Consider the following 15,598-nt stretch of genomic DNA (forward strand, 5'->3'; position numbering starts at 1 on the left):
CCCCTCTACCCCTCGCTCCCTTTCCCTCCTACTCCCCGCCCCCTTTTCCCTATACCCGGCTCCCCCCTTTCCCTCTACTCCCACCCCCTCTTTCTCTCTCTTACCCCCACCCCTTTCTTCTCTACCCCGCGCCTTTCCCCCCCTCTACCCCCGCCCCCTTTCCCTCTACAGTACTCCCCGCCCCCTTCCTCCCTCTACCCCCCACCCCTTTTCCCTCTTACCCCCACCCCTTTCCCTCTACCCCCGCCCCCTTTCCCTCTACCCCCCGCCCCCTTTCCTCTACCCCCGCCCCCTTTCCCTCTACCCCCCGCCCCCTTTCTCTCTACCCCTGCCCCCTTTTTCTCTCTACCCCCACCCCCTTTCTTCTCTACCCCCGCCGCCTTTCCCTCTACCCCCGCCCCCCTTTCCCTCTACCCCCGCCCCCTCTCCCCTCTACTCCCCACCCCTTTCCCTCTACCCCTCACCCCTTTCCCCTCTTACCCCCACCCCTTTTTCCCTCTACCCCTGCCTCCTTCCCTCTACCCCCGCCCCCTTTCCCTCTACCCCCGCCCCCTTTCCCTCTTACCCCCAGCCCCCTCTTTTCCCTCTAATTCCCCCACCCCCTTTCTCTTCTACTCCCCACCCCCTTTCTCTCCTCTACCCCCGCCGCCTTTCCCTCTACCCCCCGCCCCCTTTCCCTCTACCCCCTGCCCCCTCTCCCTCTACTCCCCACCCCTTTTCCCTCTCACTCCCCACCCCTTTCCCTCTACCCCCCACCCCTTTTCCCTCTACCCCCTGCCCCCTTTCCCTCTACCCCCGCCCCTCTTTCCCTCTACCCCCGCCCCCTTCTTCCCTCTACCCCCCGCCCCCTTTCTTCTCTACCCCCCCGCCCCCTCTCCCCTCTACCCACCCCCACCCCCTTTCTCTCTACACTCCCCGCCCCCTTTCTCTTTACCCCGCCCCCTTTCTCTCTACCCCGCACCCTTTCCCTCTACCCCCGCACCCTTTTCCCCCTCTACCCCCGCCCCTCTCCCTCTACCCCCTGCCCTCCTTTTCCCCCTCTACCCCCCGCTCCCTTTCCCTCTACCCCGCCCCCTCTCTCTCTCTACCCCCGCCCCCTCTCCTCTACCCCCGCCCCGTTTCCCTCTACCCTCCTGCGCCCCTTTCCCTTATACCCGGCCCCCCCTTTTCTCTCTACCCCCTGCCCCCTTTCTCTTTACCCCGGGCCCCCTTTCCCCTCTACCCCCGCCCCCTTTCCCTCTACCCCCCCCACCCCCCTTTCCCTCTACCCCTGCCCCCTTTCCCTCTACCCCCTGCCCCCTTTCCCCTCTACCCCGCCCCCTTTCTCTCTTACCCCGCTGCCCCTTTCCCTCTACTCCCCACCCCCTTTCCCTCTACCCCCACCCCCTTTCCCCTCTTCACCCCCTGCCCCTCTTTCTCTCTACCCCCGCCCCCTTTCCCCTCTACCCCTCGCCCCCTTTTCCCCTCTACCCCCCCCCCCCCTCCCTCCCCTAGGTGGTCAGGTGCCGTGCAATACGTGGGTGCTGATGCCCCCTGATTCTAACGCCACGGTCACCTCCCCTAAGAGCCCCTGGGGTTGTGACTGGGTCTTTGCCGTGAGTCTTTATATATTTATCTATTTGTTTATTTGTTTATTAATCTATTTATATTTTTGATTATTTGTTTATTAATCTTTTATCTATTTATCTTTTGAATTATTTGTTTATTAATCTCTTTTATATATTTGTTTATTTTATTATTTGTTTGTTAATCTCTTTTATCTATTTGTTTATTTGTTTATTAATCTATTTATCTTTTTGATTATTTGTTTATTTATCTCTTTTATCTATTTATCTTTTTGATTATCTGTTTATTTATCTCTTTTATCTATTTATCTTTTTGATTATTTGTTTATTTATCTCTTTTATATATTTATGTATTTCTTTGTTTATCTCTTTCATTTTCTATTTTTTTATTTTTTTACACGCTAAGCTTTCTTGTACTTACCTTAGTTTATATTGTTATCATTAGCATTATCATCGTTCTTGTCAGTACTATAATTGTCATTATTTTTCTTATCTAAATCCTGTTTATCAAATCATTATATCGTTATTTCAATTAACCTCGTATGTTTTAACTTTTCTCTCTCTCTGCAAGCGAAAATATTTGATTTTTTCCTAACGTTTTTCTCTCTCTTCCAGTGAAAATATTTGAATTTTTCCTAACGTTTTTCTCTCTCTTCCAGTGAAAATATTTGAATTTTTCCTAACGTTTTTCTCTCTTCCAGTGAAAATATTTGAATTTTGCCGCCTTTTTTCTCCCCTTCTCGCAGGCTCTTGACGTCAACGCGAAAGTCTCCATCTCTTGCCCGGAATTCCGCTTGGGAAACAAAACTGGAGGAGCTTGTCTTTCTGGCGCCCTTGTCGTCTTCGTGGGCGCCAGTCATCACTTGTAAATCTCTTATGTTTTCTTGTGAATTATTGGCATGTTCATTTCTCATCTTAATATAGGCTGTGATGTTCGTGAGAATTATCTTAGGTGGAAATAAATTGCGTCGAGTATTATTCTACCTGCATTTAAAATATTTAGGAACTTAGGTTTCCCCTTCGAGTTATATGATCTTCCATAATTTATTAATCAGTTACAATTCTCAGTCTAGACCATTAATATTGCCTATGCATTCTGATTATCACCTCTTACAACATTATCATCGTTATCCCTATTATATACTTACTCCCTTTTCCAGATTCTGCGGTCTTTCCGGACCCCAAGACCTATCCACAGAAAACGGAATTCTTCGCGTTTTCTATAATCCGGATTTCTCTAAAACTTCGGGGAATTTCAGCTGTATTGTTAGTACTGGTTCGCCGATGTCCGTAGCAGCTACTAGTCCACTCAGCGACACATCTACTCGTGCGACTTCTAGTTTATCTACTCCCAATATATCGTCGAATTTTACATCTATATCTAATGTTACAACTACTTCTCTTCCCACATTAACTACTACTACGGCTGCAGTTACTCTATCTACTTCTTTTACAACTTCATCTGTCTCTACTATTACTGACATTCCATCTACTCCTGTTACTGATATTTCCTCTAATTTTACTTCATCTACCGCTACTGACCCTTCATCTACTAACGTTACTGACACATCTTTTACTGTTGCTGACACTTCATCTACTCCTACTGTTACTTCACCTACTTCTCCTGTTGCTGACACTTCACCAGTTTCTCCTTTTGCTGACATTTCGTCTACTTCTACTGAAACTTCGTCTACTACTGTTACGAACACTTCATCTACTATTCCTGATGCTTCATCTACTATTGTTGTTGACAATAGTATTACTAACACGTCATCTACCTCTACGGTTACTGACACTTCCTCTACTATTACTGATGCTTCATCTACTGTTACTGACATTCTGTCTACTACTGTTACTAACACTTCATCTGCTTCTACTGTTAGTGATACTCTATCTACTTCTAATTTTACTGATATTTCGTCCACTTCTACTGTTAGTGATACTCCATCTACTTCTAATTTTACTGACATTTCGTCCACTTCTACTGTTAGTGATACTCCATCTACTTCTGATTTTACTGACATTTCGTCCACTTCTACTGTTAGTGATACTCCATCTACTAATTTTACTGACATTTCGTCCACTTCTACCGTATCTACTGTTGTTACTAACAGTTCAACTTCTGCCACTAACACTCCACCTTCCACTGTCACTAACACTTCTACTACCTCTGCTATTACTGACAGTTCCTATACTACCAATACCAATTCCACTTACGCTCTCACAACTGCCAACATCACATTTAGTAATTCTACTGTTTACTCTACTTTTACCTCCCTTACTTCTGATTCTATTTATACTTCATCGACTGCTGACACCACCCTCGGCCAGAGACCTTGCAGTAAGTGCAATGTTCAGTACATCTAATTTCTGGTCTTCTATTTTTTGATTGCAGGTTTTTCTTTTGTTGGTTATAGTTTTGTTCTCTGTTTTACGATATTCACTATTCTTGTTCTTTGTTGGAAGATCTTCATATGTCTTAAAATGTAGTACTTTTTAACCGATGGATGATTATCTCCTGTAAAGAGTAAAGAGATATTAGGATTGTTAATTTTGATTTTTTTAGAGCCTCTATTAGTTTAGTTCTCTCGGAATGGAAACGTGGGCATTGTAGTGTAAGGTGTTCTATTGTTTCTTTTGGGTATTGGCACCATCTGCAGCTTGGTTCTGTTTCTAGTTTTAATCTGTGTAGATGTTTTCTGAGTCTCGTGTGATTCGTCAGTATTCTTGTTAGACAAACAACTAGTTTTCTAGTTTTTGATTTGCACCATGGTTGTGGAGTGGAATCTTTGAGGTGATAGTTTTTTGTTATGAAGGTTTTGGTTAATTGGTCTTTCCAGAATATTTAAATTTTTGCTTTGATATCTCTTTTATCAAGTTTTTGGTATCTTGTCTTATGCTTGTGAAATTATTTAGATCATGAGCTTTCTTCGCCGCAAGATCTGCTATTTCGTTTCATAATATGCTTTTGTGCGCTGGCATCCACTGAATTGTTACAATGTACTTTTAAATTGTTAGTGAGAAAATTTGTTTTTTGTATTTCGTATGTGATTTGTTTATAGTTGCTGGGTTTGTGGTTTTGTAGAATCATTACAGATGGAAGGGAATCTGTGAAAATCACAGTTTGTTAGTTTGTTAATTTGTATATATTTCAGGCCTTGATTAATGGCATATAATTCTGCTTCTAGAATTTGAATATTCCTCGGTAGTTTCCAGATTGTAGCGATATTTTTTTTTGTTCGATATAAATTGCTGCTGATGTTGACTGAGGTTCATTTATTTTGGATCCATCTGTGAATATTTCACAGTTTTTATATTTTGTGTTTGTTAGCATTTTGTATTGTTTCCCAATCATTTCATTCTGATAGGTCTTTTGAGAAGTTATCAATGAAATTTGCAACTAATTTTGGGGAAATATGCTATGGTGGTATTGGGGTTATATCCAGGGTCTTATTTATGTTGATTTTGATTTTTAGTTTTTTGAAAGTTTCGATGACTCTAAGTCCATGCACTTTTGTCTGTTTAGTTTGTAGTCTCGAATACTTTTTACAATTTCTTTTTTACTGGTAAATTGTCTGGTTTTGCTAGTATTTTTACTAGTTGAATACAGACAAGTTCATTTATTCTTTCTGTTATTGGGGGTTTGTTTGTGACTGCTTGTAATGTTATTAATGGAGAGGATTTGGAACATCCTGTGGCTATTCTCATTGCTGTATTTTGGATTGTTTCTATTTTTTGTTCTGATTTATTTGCTATTCCGGGCCGTATTCTATTTTTGGTTTTATATAAATGTAAAACTTCAGCAGAGTTTCCCTTTTTGCTCCCCAGTTATATCCTGCTTTTTTTCATTATATTTGTTCTATTAATTAATAGATTTTATTTTTATGTTATCTATGTGTTTAGACCAATTTAACTTTGGGGTGTCGAATCTTAGGAAGGAGGAAGGTGATGATTGTAATGATGATGATGGTGGTGGAGATTATGATAATCATAATGATATTAATGATACTGATTATAATAATATTGATAATGATAATGATGGTAAGTTATTATTATCTTTATAATGTTTATGATAATGATAGCAATGATGATAATGATGACAATGATGATAACGATGATGATAATAATAATAATGATAATAATAATAGTAATAATAATATGAAATTTAAAAATAACACAAAATTGGCACAATAAAAATATCCTAATTCCCGTTTTCTACGCACTGTACAGAATGCGGCGTTAGGGGGGGCTCTCCTAATCCGAGGGTGCTTGGGGGAACTGACGTTGGTCTGCACGAGTTTCCGTGGCACGCCGCTCTCGTTATCAAGAGCACGTTTGCGGTGAGTCTGTTGTTAGTGTTTTTTCTTTTCTTTTCCTTCTCTATTTCTTCCTTTCCACTTTATTTTATAGCTTAGGGAGGGAGTCGTAGATGGTTAGATAGGGAAATATTTCATCAGAGAGATATGTAGATATAGAGAGGTTACATAGTGGGACACACACATACATCTATCCATATAACTATCTAATCTCTCTCTCTCTCACACACACACACACACACACACACACACACACACACACACACACACACACACACACATATATATATATATATATATATATATATATATATATATATGTGTGTGTGTGTGTGTGTGTGTGTATGTGTGTGTGTGTGTATACAATACACACACACACACACACACACACACACACACACACACACACACACACACACACACACACACACACACACACACACACTTGCTGCATTGTAGGAGAGTATGTGTCTGCATCAATGTGAATTTGTCCATAGCCTCTGGTTACTTTTTGTTCTGATATTCATAAACTATCATTTGTTTATTTTTCCAGAAGCTAAATCATAGGTTTTACCTCCTTCGAAATATAATTATTTATTTGCAAAACTTTTGATTATTTTTTCTTAGCAATTTTCATTTATTCACTGAATTTGTGCTTCGACAGATTTTCTGCGGAGGCGCCCTGCTCAGTGACAGGATCGTGGTGACGTCAGCCTCGTGTCTGACTAGGTGAGTGATGTGGTGTTGGATGGTGGTGATGATGATGGTGGTGGTGATGAGATGGTTGTGGTGGTGGTGAAGATGATGGTGACGATGATGATGATGGTGGTGGTGATGATTGTGATGATAATGATGGTGATGGTGGCAGTGGTATGATTGGATTTAATGTGATGAGGTATAATGTAATGATGATAATGACTTTGATATGATAATAATGATCTTGATGATGGCAGTGACGATGAACATGTGCAGCTGATAGTTGATTAAAACAATGATAGAACTGATAATGACACCATACCTCCTCCTAGCTTCCCCATAGGAAGTCTGGAAGTCCTGCTCGGCGAACACAACATCAATACAGACCAAGATACTTCAGCGACAGTGAGACGCGGCGTCGACGCTACGGTCACACACCCGAACTTTGACCCGACGACGCAAGAGAACAACCTCCTCTTGTTACGCTTAGACGTCCCCCTAAATCTCTTCCTTGGCCCTGCTATCCAGCCCATCTGTCTCCCTAACCCGGCCGACCTGTTCGAGGAAGTTCGAGCCACCTTCACTGGGTCAGTTTTGTCACAAATGACTTCTCGAGAGGGATATGTTTGCTCCGGTATTTTCACACTTGTCTTTCCTTCACAAAGCACTGTATAGCTGGACGCTTTCTCTCGGCGACGCTGGGGTACCGAATGCCCAAACTCTTCATAATAATCTGATATTCCGAATATACATACTAGCTTCATCATAGACTAAAGTTATTAAATGTTAAAGTCACGTGAGTCACGGGTGCTTCCTTGTGCTTCAGATGGGGAAACCTCAACACCCAACAATCCCAACCTTTCATCCTGCAGAAGCTGGAGATGACGACCTTGAAGAACTCAGACTGTGTCGGAAAGTAAGCACTCTAATTTCATAAACTATAGTCATTCATGTTGACCAAAAGGCAATGATGATAATAATGAGGATAATAAGTTAAATTCTGTTTACTTTTGAAAATGATAACCATCTTACTTTCGCGCCCAATTAATGCTTCTTTATGTCACGTCTAGAGTTTCAAGCCAAGTGACTGACAGGAAAATCTGCGCCACCGCCGAGGGGAAGGGCTTGTGTCTGGTGGGTTGAGAGCCACTTTCGGTGTGTTTACAGTTTATATGTGAGAGAGAGAGGACAGAAGAGAAAAGAGAGAGAGAGAGAGAGAATAAAGGGATGAGAAAGAATGACAAAATGAACAGAACCAGAAAGTTACTATGTCAGACCCAACGAGACATATATATGAAAAAAATAGAAAGACCAAATAACCTACCTTGACTGGTCCTTCCGCAGGGTGACAAAGGGGGTCCCCTGGTGGCTCAAGCAGGTGACCAGTGGGTCCTTGTTGGGATTTCAATATTCAACAAAATAGCATGCAGCACTGGGCCCGTCGCCTTCACCAGGATAACCAGTGAGTGTTTCAGCGACAAGTCTGGCCAGTCACTTAGGGGCCTTTCACACTTAACACTTTTTCCGACCGTTCTCTGATATCTGCCCTTAATTCAGAGCATGCTGTCTCCTTGGCAGGTACATGTGACAGATCTCCAGTTTCCCGTTTAGTAAAATTTGCTCTAGCAGGTTTTGCCCGGGCCGTATACATGGCCCGGCCTGTTTCAGTTATTTAGAGATAACTGATACTCATCACCGAATGCTTATCGTTGTAGTTGTATTGGCTATAGGTGCCCTATCCTGCATAGAATAAATAAAAATGCATAACTTTTTATCATGATGGTTAATCCGTATAGGAAGTGTGTATGCTCCACTTGCTACGATGGTTACAACTGTAGTCAGCGTAGAGAATGGTATCTACTATTAATTACGCAATGGTAACCTAGTCTTACTCTTTAAAGAATGACTTCAGCACCTCTAGATACTGATACAGAGAGTGTCAGCGGTTCATAGCTTGTTATGTTTCAGTGCCATCTCATCAAGGGAGATGTTTTCCTTCCCGTTCTCTTAAATTTCTGGACACCGGTCTGTCCTGCAGCTGTCACTCTAGGTCGCAAACCCCCTCGGATTGGTAAAATGAACAAAGCATTATGGAACACTCCCCTCCCAGTCTCCTTTAGTCTGTCAGCAAGTTCATCCGATAATGGACCATATACTGTGGCTGAGAACCCTCTGTGATATGACGAGCACATTGGTAAGGAGCAATGTGCATACCATGCTGCAGGCTTTTAGCATTGCCCTAGCGTCTCTGTATGAAAACACATCCTCCTGAAAGACATGGGTTTGGGCTCCCGTGATAGCGACAGCCTGGCCTGCACCAATGAGACATCGTGTGACACCCACATGGACAGAAATCTGTCTCTTAATGTAAATCCGTGCCCTGTGTCAATTAGCTTAGATGAAAAAAATGTATATAATAAAATATGAATATTTCTTTACTTATATAGAGAGATCCACAGATACATGCGTTACTTTACTGATTAATTTCTAGTAAAAATGCCTTTGTTGCCTGGCGTCATTTGGGGCCCACCGTCCATCCTTCCGAGGACGTGAAAGGTCCCTCCTAAGCCACGCCACAACGAATGGCAGTCTTGGCCCATTTCCTTTATAACAAGGCAGCACAGTGGTTTGGGCTGGTAGAGAGAACGGCGGCAAAAAATGGTGGGAAATGTGCTAGTGTGTTAGACCTTTTGCCGATTTTTTCCCTTACTACCTATTTCTAAAGCAATGGATATGTAATGCCCAATATTACAGTCTTCTGTTTATCTGTAATGCTATTATTATTGCATATATGACGCAGACAGTATTCGTGAATTAAAATATTGCTAATAAACATTGCTCTCAATACATCGATGTATACATCTTACAACACATAGGGGTTTAGATGGCCTATATTCTATACAATATTACGTCTTAAACCTGTCATTTTCGATATTAATTCCTCGTTTTCATTCATTCAGGTTACTTACAATGGATATCGGAGGAGAGTGTCGACGCAATTACATGCCAGTAACGGAAATATTGGCAAAATCGTGCACCATTTCATTTGCCGTTATTATAAGGAAGAGACTGAAGACATCGTGGCACGAAATATGAATGCATTTTCTGATGTGTTTGCAACTTTTTAAAATTGATTTTGAGGTGTGTAATGATTATGGAGATTGTCAGAATTTTCTTTTATTTTATTTTTGCTTGAATTGAATGTGAAAAAGGTCTCGCGAAGGCGAAGCAACAATAGCAATAATAATAATGATAACAACAATAAAAATTTTATCAATAATAATGATAATTACAGCAATAATGATTTCAACAATGATAATAATGATGACAATAATAATGATAACAACAATAGTTATAACAACAATAATAATGATAACAATAATGACAACACCAGATATGATAACAACAACAATGATGATAACAACAACAATAATGATAACAGCAATAGTTATAACAACAATAATAATGATAACAATAATGACAACACCAGTGATGATAACAACAACAATAATGATAATAACAACAATAATGATAACAACAATAATGATAACAACAATAATGATAATAACAACAACAATAATGATAAAAAGAACAATAATAATAACAACAAGCATAATGAAACTAACAACCATAATTAAGGTATTTATAATAGAACAACAAAACATTGATGATTCTAACGCAATAGCAGTAATGATGACAATAATAAGACTGATGATAGTAATGATGATGCTGATGGTGATATACAAAATAAATATATTCATGGGTCATCGGCAAGTTTCTTTTTTCCTCCAGAACATGATATATTCATATTCATATTGATAAAAAAGAGTGAGCAAAAATAAAATAAAATCCCCTGCATCATTTTGTGTGTGCTTCTATTAACTATAAACTTTCATAAAATTGAGCAAAAGTAAAACATTCCCTAAATCCTTTTGTGTGTGACAGTACAACCGAAATTTTAATTAATGAAAAAAGAAAAATGATAGATTTTTAAAAGTTAGGAAAAGCGATTGGTGAAATAAAAGAAACTGTGATTGTTTTAGCTCGCTTTTTAATTTTTTTTATGAAAAAATCCCATCTAATTCTCATAATATTAGATATTTTTCAAGTGTTATGGGAGGTTGAGAGAGAGAGAGAGAGAGAGAGAGAGAGAGAGAGAGAGAGAGAGAGAGAGAGAGAGAGAGAGAGAGAGAGAGAGAGAGAGAGAGAGAGAGAGAGAGAGAGAGAGAGAGAGAGAGAGAGAGAGAGAGAGAGAGAGAGAGAGAGAGAGAGAGAGAGAGAGAGAGAGATGGGGGAGGGAGAGGGAGACGGAGGGTTAGAAGGATGAGAGAGAGGAAAATTCTTCAGAATTTGTATTCTGCAAACATTAGGGAGAGAAATTACAAGCCACAACGAGAGCACGATAGAATAGTTTCCCAGTGTAGTATACGGCTTCAAAAATCTGATCCCGATCCTCATAAATAATATTAGAAATAAATGAGACTACTCTGTAAACTAATCTAATATGCTCTTGAATTTAAATAACAGTGATAATGGACAATACTTATTTTCCAGCATGTTTTCTGCATGCTCTGATCTGAAAATTTATGTCGGAACACGCGATGGCGAAGCAAAACAACAACACTTAATTCTTATTAATAATCCAGTTTTATTCAAGTTATTGAAGGTAAATTACGTGTCTATAGTCACGTTTCATGGTCTTCCAGTCTCATTTTATCAGAAGAGACTATGCCGTTGGTGAAACACTGAGGAAATAAGTGGTTTTAAGGAAGTGATCAGTCTGGTGTAGATGGCTGGTATTTTGTATTATTATTATTATGGTTCTGTATTGTTTCACGTGTATTTCGACATGTGAGAAATGTCTAGAAGACCCTAGGGTAGCTCTCGAAAGTAAGCTTTATTGTCTCAATTATGTTTTTTAGCATTCTGTTCAATCTCACGGGGAATTTGATAGGACTTATGTACTAGTGTCCCAGGCTGTACAGTATTTTTCTTGCTTGGGGAATGTTACAGTTTTTCATGCTCGGAAAACATAATCTTGTCTGCATTTGCGTGGATGGAATTGTAGGCGGAAGATGAAACAAGTGCGCGGAAAGGTCAAAAGAATTTTATGCATGGGAGATGATATAAATAAGACCTAAGCGTGGGCAGAAAGTTACCCAAGAACTACATTTGCGCGAACAGAATTTGACCAGATGAATTTTTGCGTGAGGAGCGTGTTCCCCGTGCAGACCAAACCCTACAGTCTGGCTAGAGTCAACAGTTCAAAGAAATAGGGGCACAGGGAAAGGGATACAAGTTTCTGTCACATTCATTATGGAAATGGAGAGTTTGGACATGTGAATGAGGATGGGTTGGCAGGGAAGTTTTCAAGCCCTACCTTCCACAATGCAAGTAGTGGAGGTTTGTTGGCCTTTGCTGGAGGACCAATGTGTAGAGAATACCTGTTGAAGAGGCTAGTGTGGATGATCTCTTTCAATAATGTACCAATAGACTGTACTAGGTAAAAGCAAGTCTGGAACCATATCCCATGGCTTTACCCTCCAGTAACAAACCTCCACCACATGTATTTGGGAGCAAGTCATTAGGTCTTTCACAGGGTTCATACAGATCCTGGAGAATCCTGGGACAATATACAGTACGAAGTAGTGGCGGAGTTAGGTAAAAATGAATATGTGAAATGATAGAATGATACAAGTTTCTTCTATGGCAATATTTGTGCGAATGCTTCCTAAAGGTGCTATATGTAAAAGAACTGGTGAAAGCTCAATTTTACATGTCCATTATCTTGTTTACATATCAAGATTAAACAATGCAAGTGGTTTGAGTGTTACTATGCTCTTATCAAAATGTTATTTTGTTAATCGTGAGTGTCTACTGTTCTACATTTATGCTTGCAATGGCCGTTATCAGTGTTGTTATACCTCATCTATGTATTTTAAGATTGAGTTATACAGTTCTGTAGAAGAATTGGTCCAAAGAATCTTCTGCGCATGCTCATATGTGCATATTCAGGTGCCAGTTTTGACAGGAGAATTCTTAGCCATTCCGTGACAGAAGGCCGATGAGAAATGTTTTGTTTTCAGTGTTGCATCGATTCTGGGAAATTCTTAAGACAATACAGTGCCATGAATAACCGTCACAATTTGATATATGAGCCCATCAAGTGCCCCAAATTCGGAAATAAGTTATCAGAAACGAAGCAATCCACACAGTAAAGAGAAGCAAATGAAAGTTTGGAATTTTGAGATGTAAAGGTATTTGGTTTATTGTTTACAGTATGGATACATACTGAGTTGAAGAGAATGTATTCTGGGTGGTGTTAGGGGACAGAGCTCCTCATCAACCCTCCCCCCAAGCAGTGCCCGAAGTGCACACCTAGTCAGGGCAACTTAAATTGTTAGATGAGGTTGGGTTATGGGTCTGGACATTTTTGGGGGGCAGACGTAAGGTGTGAATTCCAGTAAATTTTGCTGAAAGATGGGTTGGATTCCTATATAGTTTTTTAGAATTTGATGTGTCAGTACATAGACTTTCAAAGATGGTGGCATGTCCATAGAGTTTCATTAGCCAATTTTAAGCATTTCTTGTACTAGTTGTATGCATTTTTGTTCTCGTTTCTTCTTTAAGCCTGTTTTACCCCATAATTTCCCTGATATACTTCTTGCCCTCCCATGCTATTAGGACTAACAAATCAAGATTATCAATAGAAATGGTACTCAGATCACCACATTCATTTGCACAAGAAACAATGCCACAACTCTGTTATCCATTTTGACTGAATCCTGGAATTTTGTGCTCAAGCCTGGGAAATCATAGAAATTTAGTATTTGTGTCTTAAAAATTCTAGGACTGATCAGTAGTGCCGAAGGTTTCGGCAAAATATTGGTTTGGCTTTGTGCCCCGCATCTTGTGACGATTAAGGTCAGAGCAAGCGCTAAGTATTTGCCAGTAGTATTCATTATGTTATAACCAAGTGTTTGGGTGGTCGCCAGTTGACTAATATTAACTGGAGATAAATGAATCTGATGAAATGAAGTTTGATATCGCTAATATCTGTTTTCATCCATCGTAGTACTAATACTAGAAATAAGATTTTCATAACTACACTCGTGCAAATGAGTGACAGTATTTTTCTCACAGAACAAAGCTTGTTTTTATCCAATATTAGCAGCATCATTTGTATGGTGAAACTGTTAGGTAGTAGCTACCAAAGCGAAGGTAAATCTTCACATTATTATTATTTCTTAAAATGATATCAAAATATAAGCTGGGTGCCTGCAAAATACAGAATGACCTGGGAGCAAACAGGGAAACTGTCAGTGTGTGTCATCAACCCCACGTTAATGGCCCGCTAACCAAATTTTTTATCCAGGGTTAATGGGTTAATGTGATCCTATTGAAGATAGTTACTGGAAGGAATGAAATATAAAAACAAAATGACATCCATGATGAATTTTGTATTTTGTAATTATAATAGAACTTATACCATAGGGCTTATTGCAGAAGTGATTTTGTGATATACTCATAATATTAAACAGTGTAAGATTATGAGGGATAATAAGGAAATATGGTAAATTAGTTGCCTTTTTTTATAATAATTATTTTTTTATCCAAACAGAATAGGGATAAGAAATTTCATGTTATTTGTGTAGTAAGAAGATATTTTAAATTCTGTTACTAAATTTTTAATAACTTTTAGTGATAAAAAAATAGCACCAAGGCCTCATTATTTCATACTCTTTTGAATCAGAGCTAGGCCTACAGACAAGGATTTTATCAACAGATATATAGGATGTTCATGTGTTGTCTTGGAGTTTAGTTTATGCATTTTATCATCTTATCTAGCTTAGAGGTATCTTGAATACTACATGTGTTGTCTGCTAGTATTCAATTAAGATATTTTTTGTAATAACTTACGTGACATGAATGATATTAATATTCTTTATCATTAAGAAAAACAAACCTGTATCAGATATCAGGATAAAATTAATGACAAAAGATTCTCTGATCTCTCTACAGTATGTCTATGAAAAATATCTTTGATGACGATGGTGTGGACGATGAATTTCACATAAATGAACAGTATGCTTCCAAATATGATGGATGGAGACGGAATGAAGAACTGCAAAAGTGTGAGTAAATTCGTACAGGATAGTTCAGTTTCATATATATGTCTAAATCTCTCTGTATCTTTGTCTTTTTGTCAGCCTCTCAACCAGTTTATCATCTTGTTTATATACCTTTAAATCTCTATATCAATCAGTTTCTATGTGTTATTATATTTATGCATATTTCTGTATGGCACCATTATGTGTTTAATTTCATTTACTGACACCATATGGCTTTAGGGGAATTCTCTTGCAAGTTTTATTCAAGATCTAATGTTGAAAAAATAATAGTAATGACTAAGAAATACAATAATAACAGTGATAATAATAATAACCTGACCTACAGATGTTGCAATATGGATGAATATGCATGTGGCAATTATAAGATTGCTTTTTTTATTATATTTTCTTGGTTTTATTGTTCTGCTTCCTTCCTTCAGTGAAAGACAAGTATGGAGATGTTGATGATCTTGACGAGTCTGAAAGCTCCTCTTCAGATGATGAATTTGCTGAGGTATGTTAATTTTCTTTTTTTGTTGATGATATTGAAATAGGTTGAGAATTATATTGTGCCTATATTTTATTTACTTTATATGACTCATATTTACCACATTCTTTTTTTTAAGTACAGATGCACACACATGTACTTAGAAATGAAAATAAACCTTAGGATAACATAACAAAAGAAAATATTCATAAGTATATCTGTGTGTGTGTGTGTGTGTGTGTGTGTGTGTGTGTGTGTGTGTGTGTGTGTGTGTGTGTGTGTGTGTGTGTGTGTGTGTGTGTTCTCACCTAGTTGTTCTTACCTAATTGTTTGAATACGGGAGAAGAGCTATGCTCAGGTGGTCCCATCTGCTATATTTAAATTATCGTATAACTTTTTAAATTGATGCACAGTTTTGGCACA

The 15,598-nt window shown here is 39.1% G+C and overlaps 2 protein-coding genes across 2 annotated transcripts in view; both read left to right on the forward strand.

The window, feature by feature from the left end:
- Positions 1-10,344, forward strand: part of LOC113808011 (mucin-21) — a 14,121-nt gene extending 3,777 nt beyond the window's left edge. The window contains exons 3-12 of the mRNA XM_070128625.1: positions 1,495-1,595; positions 2,312-2,430; positions 2,726-3,906; positions 5,796-5,905; positions 6,546-6,610; positions 6,910-7,164; positions 7,404-7,493; positions 7,648-7,711; positions 7,922-8,039; positions 9,538-10,344. Of these exons, the coding sequence (XP_069984726.1) occupies positions 1,495-1,595; positions 2,312-2,430; positions 2,726-3,906; positions 5,796-5,905; positions 6,546-6,610; positions 6,910-7,164; positions 7,404-7,493; positions 7,648-7,711; positions 7,922-8,039; positions 9,538-9,590 (2,156 nt within the window). The 3' untranslated portion in view covers positions 9,591-10,344. The remainder of the gene's footprint in view (positions 1-1,494; positions 1,596-2,311; positions 2,431-2,725; positions 3,907-5,795; positions 5,906-6,545; positions 6,611-6,909; positions 7,165-7,403; positions 7,494-7,647; positions 7,712-7,921; positions 8,040-9,537) is intronic.
- An 806-nt stretch (positions 10,345-11,150) lies between these two features.
- Positions 11,151-15,598, forward strand: part of LOC113821645 (protein KRI1 homolog) — a gene marked incomplete in the record, with an annotated part of 7,907 nt that continues 3,459 nt past the window's right edge. The window contains 3 exon segments of the mRNA XM_070129281.1: positions 11,151-11,243; positions 14,600-14,712; positions 15,129-15,202. Of these exon segments, the coding sequence (XP_069985382.1) occupies positions 14,601-14,712; positions 15,129-15,202 (186 nt within the window).

This window comes from Penaeus vannamei, chromosome 13 (assembly GCF_042767895.1).
Source record: "Penaeus vannamei isolate JL-2024 chromosome 13, ASM4276789v1, whole genome shotgun sequence".
NCBI lineage: Eukaryota > Metazoa > Arthropoda > Malacostraca > Decapoda > Penaeidae > Penaeus > Penaeus vannamei.